Consider the following 21966-nt stretch of genomic DNA (forward strand, 5'->3'; position numbering starts at 1 on the left):
TCCCTCTGACCCTTCCCCCCTCTCATGCTCTCTCTCTCTCATTCTCTCTCAAATAAATAAATAAAATCTTTAAAAATAAATAAATAAAAAAGAAATCACACTTCCTGGGGTCATAGGCAAGCTTTCTGAAATTAACATTCTAACAAAGTAATCCAACCTGATGCAAAAAGAATAATCTTCATTTTTAATGTATGAAATACATATATGTAGATGTAGTTCCAAAAACAAAATTCATGAGGATTAATCTCAGTGCTAATGTTCGTGAAATACCCTTACAAAAATTTCTAGAAATGAAAAGCAGGTTTAAAACTACTGACTATGAAGAAAGTAACTTAAAATGAGCTTCAGTGTGCACCTAATGAAGGAAAAGAGGAAGAAGAAGAGGAAAAAGGAAAACTTTGCCAAGAAAAACATCTGTTGAGTTCGTATTGTACTGTTTAAAATGCTTAAAATCCCAGGAAGGGTGTCTACAACACAGGCTCAGTTCACTAAGTCTCAAATTCACTGTTATGCCCTGCTAAATAGACCCATCATTATTAAAAACTATAAATAAATGTTAGAAATTCTAGAGGAAAGACAAATTTTCTAGACATCAAAGCAGGTAAGTTTTCTTTCGGTAAGAGGTCTTGAATGCTGACCTTCCTCCTTTCCTGTACCTGTGGTGGGGGCATTCTGAAACTCACACTTGAAAAATATAATTCTTAGGGGTGCCTGGGTGGCTCAGTCGGTTGAGCATCCTTTAGACTTTTGGATTTCGGCTCAGGTCATGTCTCATGGGTCGTGAGATGGAGCCCTGTGTCGGGCTCTGAGCTCAGTGGGGAGTCTACTTGAAGGTTCTCTCCCTCTGTCCCTACCCCCAACTCGTGCATGCATGCACACTCTAAAATAAATAAATAAACCTTAAAAAAAAATAGAAAAATCAAATTCATAGATAATTACAGTGGTAATCAAGGCAGAAGTCTCTCAACTATCTTTCCAAGACCCGCCAAGCTAGAAGATGAGAGGACTCCTTGAGGGTTACTGGGGCTGTAAGGTGCATGAAATGCTTATCACAGAAAAAACTCCTTGTGGTTTCTAACTCTACCATAAATACTATAAAAAAAAACCCTAAAAAATTAGGTTTAGCAATAAGAGAAGTATGTGATATTTAAATTACTTCTTCTAAAGTAGTAAGATCATTATTTCAAAACTATTTGCTATTTAATCAAGAATATTTTAAGACACTGATTATACGAAAACTCTAAAAACAATAAAAAAATAATGATCTAGAAAAATCTGGTTTTTTTCCTCTACGTCTTCCCCTTTTGGGTGGGACTACTGGTTAAAAGCTTGTATCCAGGAATTAAGCAAACCTGTATCTGAAAGCAGATTCCCAAATAACTAGCTGTGTGACCTTTGGTGACTTACTCGGCTTTTCTAAGTTCAAGTTCCTAATTAGTAAAACAGGGAGAGAAACAGTACTTACCTCCCAGAGTGGCTATGAGGGTATGACATAATAATGTACGTAGGCCCTCAGCACACGGCTGGCTACTATGAAGCACCCTCTTTCACTCTGCCCTCATGTCTTTGTTTTCGGAGGAAGGTCTTACGACCACCTAAGTACCACAACCCGATGGAGCAAATACCACACAGAATCAATCTCCCTAGCAGGATTTGATTTCCAAACCCAGAAATCTGAGACCTGGTGTCAAAAAGTGTGGCTTCAGTTTCCTCATATGTAAAATATGCATCTTGAGCCAGAAAATGTATGAGGCTCCTTCCATTTCAAAGATTTGATAATTCTTGTTCATACGAAACTGATGAGTATGTATACATCCTACAGGGCAGCATACCAATATATCGCTCTAAGCAATTACAAACTCTCTGGGGGAAACATACAGCATATCAGTCTATAATCACAAAGGCAGTTAACTTTATGGAATGTCTTAAACATTCATTTTTAATCAAGAGGAAAATTTCTTCAGGGAACCACAAAGACGTTAGAAGGAGCACTTAGTCCATTCCTCTTGGCTCTGGTCAGTAATGAAATTGAATCACTCAGGAAGAACTGGGGCAGAGATTGAATATAAACAAAAATGTAACAAACCCAATATCCCAGGGCTTTGATGACATCAAGTTTACACATTGGACACGTGCGGTGATCCAAAAGCCATGGGTCAATGCATATTCTATGAAAAATATGCCTAAAAAAATTAAGTATGTGTTAATTTTTTAAAATAAATGTTTATATCTTATAAAGGAAACAACACATTCTACTGACTCATCTTCTCAGTGCAAGTTAAACGACTTCAAATCAACATTCTAGTCTATTCACTTACTCTATGTAATTATCTATTCTACTTTCCACATTAAACAGAATCTGGAACTTACAGGGAAATTTTCCCTTCACGCCACAAAAATAGCATGGTTTATTTTCGCTTCATGGTAGGCTGTATTTTTCTTTGCATCTGTAACTTACTTAAAAGCCGTTTGGGAATAAATGTGGCATAAGTAAACCAATAGTCAACTAATAATAATAAGCTGAGAGTATCTTACATAAGTTCAGGACACGAATCAAATGGGAATACAACAAAATATAAACGGATCATCTCTGGGTTTTAGGCTTAAAAAAAAAAAAACACTTATTTTCTGTCTTAACATATTTTTGTATATTCCACGTTCTTCTATAATAATAACTTGCAGAATTGAAGAAAGAAGAAATAACAATTCCCTATGTATTTTCTTTTTACTGACTTGTCTTAGTCGGCTAGCTTTGCCTCCTATGTGGTGAATCTGTTTTCCACACAGGATAGAGATGAGGAGTCAGGCCGAGGGGGTACAGGACCCATGGCTCCCATGCCAGCTGTGTGATGCGATGCTGGGACTCTGATCTAGTTGCTTAACCTCTGCACCTCCACTGCAGGCTGTTCTCAGCAGCAAATATGTAACGTGCTCACAGCAGTGCTGGGCACAGTAAATACTGAGTAACTGTTCATTATTCATGCTGTTATGTGAAGATCTCTTCTTCATACTGAAGTCTGCTAGTGCAGTTAAAAATAACAGTACTTAATTACATAACATAGTCTAGCCTAGCTAATCTTCTGACCTTTCCATCCTCAAACTGAAACTGAAACTGAAACTGACTGACCCAAAGGAATAATTTTTACAAAAACACAAAGGAAACATGTTGGCTTTATTGGGAAATCTGTTAAATAAAGCATGGGAGAAAATGAGGGGAAATTAAGTAAAAACCCCAGATCAGGAGACCAGGAAATGTGCACAATCAACATGTCTGCTTGTGAGGGTCAAGCACAAAACCCAGCTTAGCCATCAGGACAGATCTGGTGTTGCAAAGGAAGTGAGCCTCAAGGCCGCTCATCTGTGCTGCATCCCAAGCATCATTTTTAAGTCACAAAGACTTGCCCTAAACCATCCTAGATAAAAATTCTTTTCTATTTTAATAATTTTCCACAGGATATACTGACTCCAATTCATTAAGTACCCACCCACCAACCTCAAATAAAAGCCTGTAGACCGAAGTTAGCTATCTTTATTCTGGAAACTTTTGTTATTCTGATATTCATTTGTTTTCTCTATAGAATTACTGAGAACTTAATCTACTATAGAGTACTCATATATATATATATATATATATATATGCAAACCGTAATTGCATATTAATTTCTGACCTGCTTCTAATGGTGGGAAGCATAATTAAAATTGATCAGACTGAAAGCACGGTATAATTTTTATACACCCTTCTGATAACAGCCATTCTTCTAAACAGTTATCAGTTAATTAAAGTATCCCATTAAAAAGAAAAAAAAAGGAAATCGCAACTTCCCATTGCTAAAGCAAAGCCCCTAGTGTATCTAAAGTGAAAAATATTTATTTTGCAGAACCCCCAAAAGAACTAAAACCCAGGGTGCAAATAATAGCAAACCACTACCCTCCTTGACTTTCTGCTAGCCATTTCTGGCCCTCCCCCTGGGGTCCTTCACCGGTCATGCTTCAGTTTCCTTGCTCCCACACAATGTATGTTTTGAATGGCTAAATGTATGATGGAATTCTCAGGATTCTAATAAAGCCTTGCTTAAGACTAAAAGCCAATCCATGGCAAAGATTTATAATGGGTCTGTCTTAGGGCCTGAGGTCTCCTAAGCAATTTTAAAGTAATATAATCCAGGAGCCTAGAAGGCTTAAAGCTTCCTTCCTAAAGGATGAGATGATCACAAGATCATCACATGATAACAAGATCCTCACATCATAAAAGACACATTAACACTCTTGTCAGAAACCTGAAGCTTATCCAGTAATTTGTAGCATCCTAGGAAGGAAAAAAAAACATACTTGCATGGCAGAATTCTGATAATGTCCTTTACTTTAAAATTTTCAATACACACTGCACAGTTTTCAGCATCAACATCAATTCCCTGTAAAAAGGAAAGAAAAGAATTCACTATATCCTTTGCTACGTGGTCGATCTTGATAAAACTCACAACGTCCTGGGTAAAACAATGACAAATTTTGTACTACCAGGGTACAACCAGAAGCTAAACACAGTCTCTACTCAGTATTTACTTCTTACCACTGTCCAGAGATTATTTAAAGAATCTGGCTGAAAAGGAAAAAATGTCATTACATAATCAGGCACGAACAGTTTTGATACTAAGGTAGTGTTCATGTTTTAAGGGTTGCAGAAATGCAAATGCCTACTTTATTATAATAAAAATTATTTTTCAAATATAAAACTTGTAAAGAGAATATCCAATAAACTACTTGTTTCTAGAATCATTAAAAACAAAAACAAGAGCACTTTCACTAGAATTTGCTAAAGAACATAGTTACAACTTGCAAATGAGAAAACACAAATGGCTAAATATCTGAAAATATTCCGCCTCACTAGTGATAAAAGAATTACGGATTAAAATAAATTAGTTTTTCATCTCTCAAATTAACAAAGGTAAAAAGAAATAAAACTTGCCAGGGAGGAAGTAGTCCCTGGCAAAATTTGTGACAAAATTTCCACTGCTGCTAAGAATCTATGGGTCATCGACCTTTTTGGTGGTGTCAGCCTTTCCCCCATTCCCCTGGGTACCCCCATCGAATCACCTGGCCTCACCCCATCAAAGCAGGCACAGCCAGAGCAGTCATCTGACCCAAGACAGGTCAGTGAGACTCTCTTTGATTCTGGGATGGATTCAAGAACTACCAGTCAGTGTCTGCATGTAGCTCCAACAGTAGCAAGTGTATTTAATGGGAACACAGCTACCCTGTCCTTATGTAATTATTTTAAAAATACACTGAGCCATGTATATCACTTGTTAGCAAGCAAGCAGTAAAAACTGATTATTGTTATCAAAGACTGTATTAAAATTCTGTAACACTTAAAAAATTGTATGTTGCTAAAGTAAATATTATCATCTATCATATGCCATACAAAACTGATGAAACAATTTTTAAAGTCTCTAATGGTCTGTAAGCTTATACAGTACTGTGAATGAGTCCATAAGAAAAGAAAAACTAGAAACCAGGGCGCCTGGGTGGCTCAGTCGGTTAAGCGGCTGCCTTCGGCTCAGGTCATGATCCCAGGGTCCTGGGATCGAGCCCCGCATTGGGCTCCCTGCTTGGCAGAGAGCCTGCTTCTCCCTACCTCTGTCTGCCATTCTGCCTACTTGTGCTCTCTATCTCTGTAAATAAATAAATAAATAAAAATCTTAAAGAAAAGAAAAACTAGAAACCAAACACCTGTCTCTAGAACTGGACAAGATGTAGATTTAAGAAAACACAACAATTTTTCTGTACAAATTTAATCAAAATCATCAGAAAATCCATGTGTGTGGCACCTGGCTGGCTTGGTCAAAGGAGCATGTGATGCTTGGTCTCAGGCTTAGAAGTTCAAGCCCCATATGGGGTGCAGAGGATACTTATTAAAAAAAAGAAAAGAAAAATCCACGTATGTACCTCACCAACCATTTAGGGATCTTTTTTTAACCATTATTTTGACAACTTTCAAAAACAGTAGGATCACATTTTCAAAAATGTTCTATATAAAGAAATGCTCTGGAGGTGCCTGGGTGGCTCCGTTGGTTAAGCGTCTGCTTTCAGCTCAGGTCATGATCCTGGGGTCCTGGGATCCCCCCTGGGTCCGGCTCCTTGCTCAGTGAGGAGTCTCTTCTCCCTCTCCCTCTAATCCTCCCCCTCTCCACTTGTGCTCTTGCTCTCTCTCAAATGAAGAAATTTTTTAAAAATCCCAAAAAACCCAAATGCTCTGTACAGGAAGAGGATACTATCAATTTACTTAGGTTCTCAAAGACTCAATTCAGTATATTATACATATAAATCTCTTATCATATTTATTTTTTAAATTTTATTGTTATGTTAATTACCATGCATTACATCATCAGTTTTTTTTTTTTTTTTTTTAATTTATTCATGAGAGACAGAGAGAGAGAGAGAGAGCAGCAGAGGGAGAAGCAGGCTCCCAAGGAGCAGGGAGCCCGATGCGGGACTCGATCCCAGGACCCCGGGATCATGACCTGAGCCGAAGGCAGACGCTTAACCGTCTGAGCCACCCAGGCGCCCACATCATCAGTTTTTGATGTAGTGTTCCATGATTCATTGTTTGTGCATAACACCCAGTGTCTCTGCTCCTATTTATAGACCGAGATTTCCTACTGTGGAGCAGAAGACATATTCTAAGGGGAACATAAAACTACATGCTTATCAAGTGACTGGCCATGTGCAATGCATGTAGAGTTTCTCACAGGCATTCACTAGAGACTCTCTCCCCAAGACCCTCTGTGATCTGTACATCAAGTGCTAATCTCAAGCCAGGACATGAGAAACTTTTTTTTGTTTGCTTGTTTTCTTTTACTCTTTCTGTTCAGTACATTTGCATGGAAAGAAACCAGTACACTGCACAAACTATTAAAATTCAGCTGTTACTTCTGTATAAGGCATTAGGGAAAGAATGGAAGCCAGCAATATAAGTCCAAGAGTATCTTCATATTAAATATACTAAAATAAATCATTAATATCAGAATCCAAAGTTTAAAAAAAACTCAAAGGTCTATAATTTAATGAGTATTATTTCTGCTTTAAAGTTGGTCAAAAGAAGGGATACGTAAAATAAGTGCAGTTATTCTTTCTCTTTTTTGAAGGAGGAGTGGAGGGTAGAATAGATGAAGTCTCAACAATTTGGTGAGATGAAATGAAAATCAAAACAACAGAACCAACCTATACCTACAAGTCAACACACTTATCAGCATCTAAAGACACAGAAGACCATTAAAAAAAAGTACTACTACTGCACTGGCAACTGTTTTCCTCTTAAAGAATCGGTCCTCCAAGAATCTGAGGTTCTGGATTTAGGATCTGTCCCATTCCCAAAATGCTTTAAAACTCTGGTTTGATTTTGACCCTTTATGTCCCAGGTTGGCCATGTCAGAATGTTTCTTTTTTTTAAAAAGTAGTTTAAGTACATCTTTTCTCCCCTTCTCTACAAATCCCAGTTTTTTCCTCCCTGTATTTAAGGGAATCAGAGAGAATGAACACATAGCCTATAGACTCAGATTTAACAGAAATGGTTTAAAGTATCAAAGGTCTATGGTCTAAGGGAACTTGGAAGTTCTTTACCTTCCTTAGAGTGATCTGGGTCTGACCAACAGGTAGAACTTTCTTACGTGATAGACATGTCAGTCCCGTCCAGTATAGTAGCAACCAGCCAATAGGGCCATTTGAGTATTTGGAATGTAGCTAGTGTGACTCAGGAACTGAATTTTTAAGTTCAATTTCATCCATTTAAAGTAAAATAACTACGGGCGCCGGGGTGGCTCAGTCGTTAAGCATCTGCCTTTGGCTCAGGTCGTGATCCCAGGGTCCTGGGATCGAGCCCCGCATCGGGCTCCCTGCTTGGCAGGAAGCCTGCTTCTCCCTCTCCCCCTGCTTGTGTTCCTTCTCTCGCTATCTCTCTCTGTCAAATAAATAAAATCTTTATTAAAAAAAAAAAAAGTAAAATAACTATATACGACCAATGGCTACCTTATTTGGTGGCACAGGTTTTAGAGGCTCTTCACATGTACAACTGAATATTTCTGCCAACCCTTCTCTAAAATGAACACACGTATACAAGTTAGTACTAACTCAAACTAGTCAAAACTCCACATGTTCAATGTGAGTTTAACAGATTGGAAAGTTTTAGTTAGACATATAAACAGATATGTACTTTAGTCTAAAAGAAACAAAAAACCCATGAAAATGTTACCTTTTCTCCATGCTTTACAGTATGAAGTGGAAGCTGGCCAATGATTTTCTTAGCTTCTTTCCTATGGCTCTTAGGTAGGAAAAATATTATCACTAAAAATTTTAAGTCACTATTTTAAAAAATTCACATAAACTTGCAGAAAAAAATTTCATTTAAAAAAGTTAAATGACTACAATGAAAATAACAACAAAAATTACCATTTACATCTTAATGTATAAAATAGCCACATATAACTTAAGAGCTGTTTGATCAAGAATATTTTCAATTCCATGCCTGAAGAAGAAACCAATTCTTATGTTTAAATATTGGCAAGCGAGCAGGAAGCTGAGGATGGGGGAGGAGGGGTCCCACTGATTCATCTACTAATGCCCGTCCCTAAAATGAAAGAGGTTTTCGTCTAGTCAGCAGGTGCAGGATGACCAGAAATGATTACCACCTACAAAGCCAGAAAGAGCGGCTTTTCAAGACAACAGGGTAAGTTTGAAGTTCAAAGGCCTGTCTGTGGAACTCTCTGGCTCTCTGAGTGCCCTCCTCTTTGCTGTGACAGAGACACTACCTCTCTGCAGATAAATGGCTTTGGAAGTCACCCCACCACAGAAGCCAGGAAGCCCCTCCCACTCTGCTCCTCGCCTTCAGGCCCAGGGTTCTCTTCTCCTTGTTTTAAACACAGAACCAGGTCCACTCTACCTCAGGCTTATTTATCATTCCTTTATGTCTGAAAGAGGGAAAGAGGGTATTCACAGGAGCAAAACATGCAAAAAGTGACATCATTTAAAGGTATTTAATTTCCCACAGAAAATTTAATGTATTCTAATTAAAAAATTATTTTAAAAAAAGTTACATTAATTAAATAGTACGAATGAAAATGAAATTAAGAATATGGTCCAAAAAAACCCCACAAAACTCTAATATAACTTCAGGGAATATATATATGAGAAATATTTATGAATTATCTTTTAAAAAGCAAAGTTAAAAAGAATTACCCATAATTACCTGACTTCCAAACTGTGAGCCAGTATATAGGAAACGCTGTATATAGTAAAATATCAGCCAGGCTAATGAGATAATCATCATGGTGATGAAGGCGATGGCCACAAATACCACAGACTGACCACTGATAAACTCCTGTACATGGCGGGTGCCAACCCCTATGGTCATTTTGACTGCAATGCCTTTCTGCACCAGATCCAAAATTTCTCTTCCTTTTGGGTAGCTAACCATAATGACCACTATATTTCCTGTTCCTGTAGGGAAGAAAAAAAAAGTCCATATGAAGAACGCAAAATGAGATACAGAGAAAGGTAAGAGAAAAATATAAGAGTACTACAGCTTGTCCATATGTAACATCCAAAAACTTAACCAAAAAATGTTTAATTTTCAAGGAAAACTTAAGTTACCAAAATCAGTCCCCAAAGAGAAAACAGACTGACTACATCAGAAGTAGAATAAGTCTCTAATAACTACCCCCCCCCAAAGGTTAGAGCCCCATTCAATTCCATGGGTGAATTCTACCACCAAAACTTGAAGTAACTGATGGTACTGAAATTGTTCCACAGCAGATTAAAAAAGTTAAAAAAGAAGTTTAAAAAATTATTTCTAGATAATAAAGCCAAACATGGGAATAAACCAAAAGAACCATACAGACAAATTTCACTTATGAATTTTAATACACAATGCCTAGTGGCGCCTGGGTGGCTCAGTCAGTTAAGCATCTCCCTTCAGCTCAGGTCATGATCCTGGGGTCCCGGGATAGAGCCCTACATTGGGCTCCCTGCTCAGTGCAGAGTCTGCTTCTCCCTCTGGCCCTCCTCCCGCTCGTGCTCTCTCTCTCTCAAATAAATAAAATCTTAAAAAAAAAAATACATAATGCCTAAAGCATGCCTATTAATCACAGGGAGGCAATCTGAGAATTTCTACTATGATCACTATTATTTAACATTGGTCCAAAGGCATGAACAGACATAATACAAAAAAAAAAAAAAAAGAGAGAGAGAAGGGGTAAAATAATCAGTTTCTATAAATCTATCCATAAATTAATGTAATAACCATAAAAAATAGGATTCTTAAAACCTTAAAAATGCTGTTTCTGAAGTTCATTAGGGGAAAAATAATCACGAATCATCAGGAAAACTTTTTAAAAGTAAAACCTGAACTAACATTTACAATTACAGTAATTACAACAGTGTGGTAGTAGCAAAGGAAGACAACCAGAATAAAGGGGTAGAATCAAAAGTCCAGAAATTAGACCCAAATACAAAACAGAACTTAGTATGATAAAACTGTAATCTTAAATCACTGGGGTAAAATAGATTATTTTTAAAAAATAATATGGGAATAATTGGGTATTATCTAAGGAAAATAAAAAAGCTGTATCCCTTTCTCATAATTTATGGCAAAATAAGTTCCAAGTAATGAATACCCAATTTTTACATCAACATGGATGGAACTGGAGGGGATTATGCTAAGTGAAATAAGTCAAGCAGAGAAAGTCAATTATCATATGGTTTCACTTATTTGTGGAACATAAGGAATAGCATGGAGGACATTAGGAGAAGGAAGGGAAAAATGAATGGGGGGAAATCGGAGAGGGAGACGAAGCATGAGGAGACTATGGACTCCGAGAAACAAACTGAGGGTTTTAGAGGGGAAGGGGGTAGGGAGATGGGTTAGCCTGGTGATGGGTATTAAGGAGAGCACGTACTGCATGGAGCACTGGGTGTTACACGAAAACAATGAATCACAGATCACCGCATCAAAAACTAATGATATACTGTATGATGACTAACATAACATTATAAAATAAAATAAAAAAAAATAAGTTCCAAGTAAATCAAAGATTTAAATATATAAAAGAGAAGAAATATAAAAATGAAAATTTTCCAGAGAGCTGAAAAAGAGCAAAATCAAGGAATCAAGATCAAAAGAGCAAAGAGCCAATGGGAGAAAATACATGTAACATAACAAAGACAGAAAACAATTTCCTGTAAGAGAAAGAGCAACAGAAAAACAAAGGAAATGAAGTCAGTTTGCAGAAAAGACAAAAAATTTTTTTACCTATCAGCTTTAGTGAGATAAGAATTCACATGCCATAAAATTCACCCTTTTAAAGTATAGAATTTACTGGTTTTTAGTATATTCACAAAGGCTGTGCGACCATCATCACAATCTAATTCAATTAACATTCTCATCGCCCCAAAAAGAAAACCTGTATGCCTCTGCGGTCACTCCCCAACAAATAGACTTTAAACACATGAAAAGTCATGGTACAAATGAAAACATTAAAAAGATCTTCATCTTAGGATGCACTGCATCCTGAAAACCTAAGTTGAAAATATCCTATGTAGAAAATGCATTTAATACTGAACATCATCGCAGCTTAACCTAGCCTACCTTAAATGTGCTCTGAACACTTATAATAGCCTACGGTCGGGCAAAATCCTCTAACACTGTGCCTATAGGAAAGTGCTGACCACCTCATGTAATTTGCTGAACACAGTACTGAAAGTAAAAAACGAAACGGTGGTCTGGGTACAGAATGGTTGTTGACCTTCGTGATCATGTAGCGGATTGGGAGCTGGGGCTGCAGCATCATGAGAGAATATTGTAGGGCATTTCGCTAGCCCTGGAAAAGATCCAAATTCAAAATTTGAAGTATGGCTTCCCTTGAATGCATACTGCTTTTGTGCCATCATAAAGTCAAAACATTGCAAGTGAAACCATAGTAATTTGGGGATCATCTGTACCCATATGATTGGCAAAGATCAAATAGTTTTGATCCTCCATAATGGCAAGAGTGAGCACAAATCTGCACTCTTGCACACTGCAGGGGGAGTTTATTATTACAATCTTGTGTGGAGGGCAATGGCTATCAAAAAAATTTCATTTATTTATTTTCCCAAGACTTAAATGCACAGCTCTTTGATCCAGCAATTCCAAGTCCAAGAATTACAGATATACTTGCATACGTATACAGGAGCTATCTGTAAAGATATTTGTTGTCAAATTTTCTCTAAATTGTTGCTATCACAGAGCGCCTGGGTGGCTCAGTTGGTTGGGTGACTGCCTTCGGCTCCGGTCATGATCCTGGAGTCCCGGGATTGAGTCCCGCATCCGGCTCCCTGCTCGGCGGGGAGTCTGCTTCTCCCTCTGACCCTCCCCCCTCTCATGCTCTCTCTCATTCTCTCTCTCAAATAAATAAATAAAATATTTAAATTGTTGCTATCATGATCTAAACGTCCATCAATAGGACTACAGTATGAGGTGGCGACTCCATCTGCATGAATAGTACCCAAGATGACAGGAGGGGAAAAAAGCAACATGTCAAACTATGTGGATGCAAGATCTGTATGTCACATTAATTTGGACTGCCTCTGGAAGGAGACCCAGAGAGTAGGGACCCTGACTGCATCTGGGAAGAGGAGCTGGACACAATAAAAATTCTGTACAACGTGTGCATATTACCTATTTGAAAACTAATTTTAAAAATACACTTAAAGGGGTGCCTGGGTGCTCAGTCAAGATCAAGTGTCTGCCTTCCGCTCAGGTCATGATCCAGGGTCCTGGGATTGAGCCCCAGGTCAGGCTCCCTCTCCCTCTGCCTGCTGCTCCCCATTCTGTGCTCTCTCTCAAATAAATAACATCTTAAAAAAAATACATAAAATAAAAATAAAAATACACATAAAGAATGTTCTCTGGCATCACCTCGAAACTGCACATTATAACAATTTTATTGCAGAGAGAAACTTAATCTGTAGCAAATCCACTGTGGCCCCCTGCCATCAGGATTTAGTTACTGAAACACCAGAAGGGCACCCTTCTAAGGTGGCTCCCGCCTGGAGGCCGATCCTTTGACCCGGGCCAAAAGTGTCACTTAGCAAGAACGTACATGTACTTGTCTCCCCACTCACGCAGTCTGCCATGTCATCACTGGGGAGACACTACAAGGAGGAAGGCATTTCCTGCCTTCAGGAAAACAAACATCTAGAAGCTGAGAAACACAAGCACAGAAACAATTATTATGATAGTTATACCACTTATAATTACATGGCACTTTATAAGCTGAAAGCCTTTTCTCATAAACCTCCTTTTGCGGAGAACTTCAAGCACACACTAAAGTAGGAAGAACGGTTTAAAGAACCCCATGTGCCTGTCTCAGTTAATAAGTTTTATATAGAAAATAAATCTGTTTCCATGCCATGGTCACAGCTACATAAAACTTCCGGTACTGACATAATGAAATTTGTGTTAATTGGGGAAAACCAACTTTGGAGCACTTTCACATTTATGTCTCCCTTGAAGCAGAGAGGCCAAATTACCATTTTACAGATGAGGGCTCAGAAATCTGAAGAGAGCTGCTGAATGTCATATACCACGTGGAAAAGCCAGTTCTAGGGCCTGAAGACCCAGCTCCCACGCAGTATCTCTGCCCTGCCTCCTCCTCGTGGGGGACCCAGGCTTCAGAATCATGCAGACTGGGTTCAGATCTGTTATCACTGTCTGGGTTTGGAGAAACTACCTTCTCTGAGAATATTTCTTCAGCTATAAAATGAGAATTTTTCTATTTTGGACTACTGCTTATTCACTAAGAAAGTGGAATACAAAGAGCTGCAGAAATGAAGTGATAATTTTGTCTGAGGTGGGAGAGAACTCTTTCCCTTGGAAGTACACTTGAGCTACATCTTGAAGGACAGGAAAAGTTTATCAAGTAAACAAAGGGAGGCTTTCTAGGCTGTGAAATCATCATAAAAACATATTTGGGATGGTGACTGGTCCAATTTGATTAGTGAATAAAATATAGTTGTCCCTCTTACCACAAGGGATACATCCCAAGACCTCCAGTGGATGCCTGAAACCGCAGAGAGCAACAAATGCTATATATACTATGCTTTTTTCCTATACATACCTATGATAAAGTTTAATTTATAAATTAGGCACAGTAAGAGCTTAACTAATAATAAAGTAGGACAATTGTAACAACATACTGCAAAAAAAAAGTCATACGAATGTGGTCTCTCTTAAAATATTTTGTACTGTATTCACCCTTCTTGTGATGATGGTGAGATGAAAAAATGCCCATGTGAGGAGATGAAGTGAGGGGAATGACGTAGACATTATGACCTAACGTTAGGCTACTACTAACCTTCTGAACATAGGTCGGAAGGAAGATCATCTACTTCCAGACCGAGGCTGACCATGGGTAACTGACACCACGGGTAAGGGGGGTGACTGGTGTACATTTGAAGGTATCTTATCTCCTTACCCCCAGTGCCTCACATAGAACCTGGCACACAGAAAGTGTTTCATAAATATTTGCTGAATAAATGAATGAATAAATGAGAGGTGGAAGATGAATTGAGATTCTAATCTCAATTGGTTGGTTCTTGAACACCAAAATTTTCAAAGGAAGGGGCTACTGACACACAGTGATTATCAGAAGGACACCCTGAACTGAAAACACTTGTAATATCAACTTGAAATTTTTCACCTAGGAAACTAAAACAGTTCACTGATTTAAAAGAAATCATGGAAAAAAAAAAAATACTGTGTCTAGGATGACAGCTAAACCATTTGCTATACTAATTATAGCAGCAAGACTGCTTCTGGGCACTACTTTAAATTAATAAAACTCAGAATGAAGACTCATTCTATACCATGATTTGTTTTCCTAGAACATTTTTTGGGATGAACTGGAGGTAGGGCAGCTGAGTAAAAATGGCACTAGCTTGGGTCACTGTGTGCATGACCAGAAGGGATACCAGGCGCAGGCACCTCATTTGGCTCTGCCCGTCCCTCCTCATGCACTGCCACCTCTCCAGGACAATCCTAGAGAGCCTTAGGGACACATGAGAGCAAATCACAGCTTATTTCCCAACTAAACAGCTGAGTTTCTTCATAGGATGCACAGACACTCAAAGACTTGGGAGAGGAGAGGAAGTTCTTAGGATTTTTCTTCCCTAGGCCTTAGCACTGCTACCAGTCATGCTTGTGTAAAAAACGGTCATCTTGTGCAATCCCTCTCCCTCCCCCAAAGAATCTATACCTCTCACCATTAGACAGGAAAACTCGAAGGCAGTTTTTGTCTTACTTAGCACAATGTCTGTGTACAGAGTACACGATCATAAACCTACTTATCAAATAATAAATACCAAATATAGTACTCTTTAGCAAGCCATACTGTCCATAAATATGAAACTCTTCTGTGCCAGAAATAAAATTGCATATATTTCTGCTTCCTTTCAAATGTCTGTGTTCCGCTTACCACTTGCTCAAAAACAAAAAAGTTAAGAAATCTGTCTTGGTCAATAGGTTCAAAATTCTAGAGGTTTCATGTGAGTCTAGTGTACCATTTCTCTCCTCCCAAAGGAAACTATATACATTTCAGCATTCTTTTGAAGGGGGTGGGAACTACTGAAATATTTAAAGTGGAGGATTAGATTTCTGCTCTAGAAAACCAATTCAGGCAGCAAGAAATACATTTTAGAGTCCCAGCAAAAGAATCCTGTTAAATTTCAGGTTTTCTTTCTTTCTCATCACTTCCATACCCTCTCCACCTTCTGCCCCCTAACCTGGAAAATTCTTGGTGAAATCTTCAAGATTCAGCACAAGCTCAACTCAAGGCTTCTTGGCACCACCCACCCCTTTACACCTGCAATGCATCAGTTCCTCTTAGATACAGCTCTAGCAGGTGTATAAAACACCTACTAGAACTTTATAGGTTTCTCTCCCTCACTAGACGAGTACTACCTGTTCTTATTAGTTTTTGTAGCCAAGTATCATGCAGTGGTGACCCATAGAAGAGTTTCTGTATGCATGAATCTATCTGAAAAAATTGGCTTATCTTCAAGTAGTATAGCTGAAATGCCCCAATAAGGAGAATATTAATAGAAACAGTACACCCAATATGAACGCAAATGTCTCCAAAATTTGAAGCTATTATGCAAAACAGAAATGTTTTTATGGTTGGCTATGGAGTGTCAGGAGGACACAAAAACAAATGTAATTCTTTTCTTGGAAATTTAAATTATGTTTTGGATAATTCGACTTGCTCAAAAATATTTTGTATTTGTTGCATATACAGCTCTTTGCAGGGTTCCTAAAGGCAATACTTTATTTCAGGGCTTCAGCCTTTTACAATGTTGTTCCCACCACCAAGAATGTCCTATAGCCCAACCCCCCCTCCACACACCATACACACCCAGAGACACCTTCTCCATCCACGTTTCTTTCAAAACTCAATCTTTCTGGGAAACATCTGAGTTAATCCGACCTTCTAAGCGCGCCTGTGAGGTGCCACTTCTGTCTTCCTACAGCACCACAATACATAATTCAAATCCATATTTTTGGATCATTTGAGTATAGCATTAAACATCATCAAAAATTTATTATTCATAAAAAACTATTTACCATGCTCTGCAAATGCAAAATGCACATCTTCTATAACACTAGGGACTTTTACATTTTTGTCGTCTCCCTCCACCCCAACTCTGGCCCCTTCTTCAAACATAGCTCTAAGCCTTGCCAGTAGTTGGCAGTCAGTAAACAGCTGTTAACAGAATGAATGAAGTTAACTGTATACAGAGTGAATGAATGAATCTATCCTTAAAAGGCCATGCCAAAATTGCAGCTAAAGGATCATCCTGTTTATTAAACAACAATAATCACACTAAGGCCAATACTCTATAAAAACTTTTGTTTTAATGGTTTGACTTGTATCAATCTTTCAATTAGCAATAATCCCGCCTCGGATAAACCTCATTGGCTCGATACTGCCACTGCGCAAAGCTGACTTGTATCAATTTTTACTCATCTTGGTCAAACTAACTACCAGTCACCCTTGCAGTATCTGCTTTAGATGTCCTTCCTTTATGCTTCCTAAGCATCCGTGCATATAATTCCATCAAGGTCCAAACCATATTGTCTGGAAAGTTGTTTATCGCTCCCACCAGGTCACAAACTCCTTTGAGGAGGCAGGCATGTGTCTTAGGCATTTCTATGCCTTAGTAAGCACAATACTTAGCCCAAAGTGGCTACTCATTATTCTGTCTGCTAAAGTAAAGAGAATTAACTAAGATTAATTAACAGGGAATTAATTAGTTTAACAGTCCTTACAGTTGTTCTGATAGATTATCTTAAAGTCATGATTTTATTTTTAGAACCATGATAAAACACTGATTTATACCCAAAGTATCCTGTACTGGATTTAGTAGAGTCAAGCAATAGGCTTAAGAAAAACTGGAGAAATTCTCCCTGAGACTTGGGAAAAGACTATCACGATTCAGTTTTACAAGCACCCACCTCTACCTATTTTGCAGAACCCCAGTGCTACACAGGAACATTGAAACCACTGGTATCTGCGGTTTTTACTGCCTCCAGCCACATTCTGACAAAATCCAAGAAACCTAACTTGAGCTGCATTCAAGGTTCTGTATACCATTTCAAGTTCAAGTATGTCAAAGCCAGTTTGTCTTCTGACTTAATTCCATCCATTCCATTCTTAATGCTATTCCATTCTCAAAAAGTCATGATACATTTGTACCCTTGTTCCCAGTTGGGCCAAGTTCTGTGAAGGTCATTCCCTTCCATTCCTATAGTCACCACTACAGTATTCGCCCTTATACAGTCGACCCTTGAACAACATGGGTTTGAAACGTGTGGGTTAACTTATGCAAGAATTTTTTCTTCCAATATAGTACAGCATAGTCAATGTATTTTCTCTTATGATTTTAATATAACATTTTCTTCCCTCTAGCTTACTTTATTGTAAGAATCCAGTATGCAAGACATGTAACATACAAAACATGTGTTAATTGACTGTTTATGTTATTGGTAAAATGCCCAGTCAACAGGAGGCTATTAGTGGTTAAGTTCTGGGGGAGTCAAAAGTTATACACAGATTTTCCACTGCATGGGGCGTTGGTGCCTCTAAGCCTTGTGTTGTTCAAGGGTCAACTTTATTTCTATTTGGATCAGCCCAACAGACTAGAGTCTCTGTAGGCTTTCCTCTGTTTAATCCACTGGTCACAATGCTACCAAATTAATCTCCCTTTAAGTCAGTGGTTCAAAACATTGGATGATTCTATCATCACTTCCCTCCCCCCCCCCCCCCCCGACATTTGGTATTATCTGGAGACATTTCTGGTTGTCACAACTGGAGGAGTACTGTTGGAATCTGGTAGGTAAAAGCCAGGGTTGCTAAACATCCTATAATGCACAGGACAGCCCCTCCCACAACAAAGAATGATCTGGCTATGTACAGACCCTCCTGTTACCACGGACCAGTTTCCTCATCCATAAAATGGAATTAAAGTACCTACATGAAAACGCTGTCCGGAAGGTTAAGTGAACCGCTGTATGGAGAGCACTGAGCACAGTGCCTACACACTGGGTACCTTCACGCATTAAAAAAAAATTGCTAAAGCTGTTACTTTTGTTTTTTTTCTCACAAAGAATGATTCTCACAGTAAAACAACTAGAATGGACATTGATAATAGAAGAGAAACTCATGAGGATTTAAAATAAACATCAATGAGGTGTTTTTCGGGGCCTGGCTAAATTATGTCAAATAATAAAAGCAAGCAAGGTGGCTGAACCATGGTTAGAGCAAGTGCTATTAGCCTGGAAAAATGTAACATTATCAAAAAATGCAGTAAACAGATTTAGAAAATTGTAGCCGATGCGCCATCCATTGAAAAGAAAAGGTCCAAATGAAGATATTATACACTCAGAAGAGACTACAAGGACCCAGAATCAGAGAATCCTGACACATTAACCTCTTTTCCTAGACAGATCTACTAAAATTGGGAAAACACCATTGATACGATGTATCAGGAATGGTCTCTGAAATCTGACAGGGCTTTTCATGGTAGTTTTACGAAAACATGGCTTGGGTAAAATGACAACTTGGTAGACTTATACTCACTGGAATAGCGGCACCAAAGGTGGTGCCTCACCCAATCCACCACATAAACACCCGCTTCTATTTCCTCCTCCAAAACCACTTCCTTCTGTTGCAACTGAGAACTTCCCCTCTACTGTCTGAGGTCAACCCCTCCAAAATATCCTAGACATGGCCTTCTTCAAGACCTGACTCTTGCAGTTACCTCTTCTCTAACCTGGATCTCTACCACATCACTCCCAGCCAATTTCAATATGCCCTACCACCGTCCACCCTAACCCTCCCTTGCCCTATAGTTTCTGCACACTTCTCAGCACACCTTGAGCCCTCAGAGTCAACCTTCTTAAAAGAGTTGTTCTAACAGTCTCCATTTTCTCACCTCTCAACTGATTTCTATTCCCATCACAGCTAAAATAGGCCAAATTCAAAGTTCCTTTCTGTCCTCATTATGTTAAGTTTGAACTTGCCTTTAAGAAATCAAAGCAGGGCGCCTGGGTGGCTCAGTTGGTTAAGCGACTGCCTTTGGCTCAGGTCATGATCCTGGAGTCCCTGGATCGAGTCCCGCATCGGGCTCCCTGCTCCGCGGGGAGTCTGCTTCTCCCTCTGACCCTCCCCCCTCTCATGTGCTCTCTCTCATTCTCTCTCTCTCTCATATAAATAAATAAAATATTAAAAAAAAAGATAAAAAAAAGAAATCAAAGCAGAATGAAAAACAGAAGTACAGGAAAAAGGATGTCTGACTTGCAGCAGCAGAAACTTTTAAAAAAACTTTAATCACAATAAATTCAGAATGAGTCATGCTCTTAGAAATCATAACAGAAATATGTTCACTCTGCTGGGTACAGGTCCTGTAACATTCAGATTTCAGTTCTGAGGAGGACGTCTTGCAAAATAAGACTCTCAAACTGTCATCAGTGCTTGAAGATGCAACCTGTTGCCCTGGGGAATAGGTGTGGGAAGTGCCGCCTGGCAAAGAGCAAGACCTTTTCCTGAATGAACACAACCTGAAAAATTTCATCTAAACTCTAGACTCACGGAAGCTGACTGGCAGTTGAGCCAGTATTACAGCCTTGCATGTAGGAAGTGAGAAAACAATATCCGCACTTAAATCCAGGTTTTCTGACTCAGTTAAGTCCAGATTTTCTGACTCAAAAGTTCAGAATACTCAGGCACGTTTTATTAAAGTGGAGAAACCAGAGTTCGACCAAGCCACCACCACTTAACATGGGTGAAGGGACTGCCAGACCTTGGATTCCTACCTCACCTGACTTTGTAAAAACGATGAATGGAAAGGGACCCATGATTAGCAATCACGAGACTTTCCACCATAACCCTCTTTGGGTGGCTTTTAATTTCTTTCGTTCTCCCCATTGCCCTCCTTCAGAGGGCGCCTCCCTACACCTGAAGGGCCCAAGGCGAAGATCTAATCTCGTCTGGAGGCCTTCCTACCTGCCCAGAGAGCCCCGGGGGGTCACGGCGCGCACATCCAGAGCTTCCCTCCCAGTTCCTGACCGCCAGAAGCCATCAGAGTCGCGCCCCCAAACCCCTTCGCGGCTTGCCCCTGGGGATCAAGGCCGAGGACTAGAGGGCCGTCGGCCATGACTAAGCTGCAGAGTTCCCCCCGCCGCCTCCCCACGTCCCCCGGCCTCGGCTCACCCGCGTGGGACATGGGCGTGGTGAGGTTCCCGTGGCCCTCCTCGTTGTAGAGGACCACGGCCGAGGCGTTCCTCCGCGCCGCCACCAGCACCTTGTCCTTGAAGGTGCAGCCCCCGCGCGCCACCAGGGCGACCCAGGGCGCGTCCCCCCGGCCGCCGGGCGCTGGCACGAGGAAGCGAGTGTCGGGCGCGCAGCCCTCGGGGTCGCGGTCCGCAGCGCGCGGGACGCCCACCAGGCCCTGCGCGCCCTCCTTGGGCGAGCTGTCGCCGAAGCGGCCGCTCTCCGAGACGCTCCACACGGTGCGGTTCGTGTGCGGGTCCACGTACTCGGTGCTCACCACGGCAGAGTACCACTCGAGCGCCCGGCCCCTGGCCCCGGGCGCGTATAAGGCCAGCGCTAGCAGCGCCAGCGCGCCGCGGGCCCCGACGCCGGCCTCGGGCCGCCGCCGCCACGCCATGGCCCCACCGCCGGGCTGACGAGGAGAAGTCCGCGGCTGCAGCTGCGCGCGTGCGAGGCCGCTGAAAAGCGTAAAAAAGCTGGGGCTTGCCGCCGAGTGGGCGGAGAGCCAGGCCGGGTGGCGGGCGGGGCCGCGGCGCACGCGCACCTGGCGGAGCGGGGGGAGGGGGCGGAGACTGGGGCGGGGCCTTCCCTGGCCCTTCCCCGCCCGGACCCTGGCGCTACGTGCGCGGGCTGGAGGCTGCCCTCTCTGCTTGGTGCCTGAACGTGACCGATCGCGCGCAGCCGGGCGGTCCGCGACCTCAAGGATCCCGTGGATGCAGGGACCGGGTGCGAGCAGCTCACGCGACGTCTTGCGCCACGCAGGGCGCGGTGGCCAGGGCCCGAGCTTGTGTAACCGGACCTCGAGGGCACCCCGAAGCCAGGGGAAGCGACCGTCGGAGAGCGGGTCGAAAGGCGTGGAGCGCTGTTATGTAAAGTCGCCCAGCGGATGTTTATGAAGAGTTTACAGTGCAATTCAAGGCGCTTCGCAGAGGCCTTGCTTGTCTAGAACCAAGCTACTCATGTTTTCCATCCACTTTTTGCGACCGATTTTGTAATGCTAACTGATTTCTTGTCGCTTCTCTCCAGCACTGCACTCACAGCAACGTTTTCTATTACGGTATTTTATGTATGATCAGTAGTTTTGAAATAAGTGCATCAAACTGCCTCTTTA

The 21966-nt window shown here is 40.7% G+C and overlaps 1 protein-coding gene and 1 pseudogene across 1 annotated transcript in view; both read right to left on the reverse strand.

Annotated features, from left to right (window-relative positions):
* Positions 1 to 21325, reverse strand: part of RNF149 (ring finger protein 149) — a 38911-nt gene extending 17586 nt beyond the window's left edge. Inside the window, exons 1-5 of the mRNA XM_021680357.2 lie at positions 20796 to 21325; positions 9239 to 9489; positions 8246 to 8314; positions 4330 to 4412; positions 2087 to 2183 (exon numbers count right to left, since the gene is read on the reverse strand). Coding sequence (XP_021536032.1) covers positions 2087 to 2183; positions 4330 to 4412; positions 8246 to 8314; positions 9239 to 9489; positions 20796 to 21252 — 957 coding nt within the window. The 5' untranslated portion in view covers positions 21253 to 21325. The remainder of the gene's footprint in view (positions 1 to 2086; positions 2184 to 4329; positions 4413 to 8245; positions 8315 to 9238; positions 9490 to 20795) is intronic.
* LOC123326166 lies at positions 16841 to 17028 on the reverse strand (annotated as a pseudogene).
* Positions 21326 to 21966: the final 641 nt, after the last annotated feature.

Source organism: Neomonachus schauinslandi, chromosome 10 (assembly GCF_002201575.2).
Source record: "Neomonachus schauinslandi chromosome 10, ASM220157v2, whole genome shotgun sequence".
NCBI classification, from domain to species: Eukaryota; Metazoa; Chordata; class Mammalia; order Carnivora; family Phocidae; genus Neomonachus; species Neomonachus schauinslandi.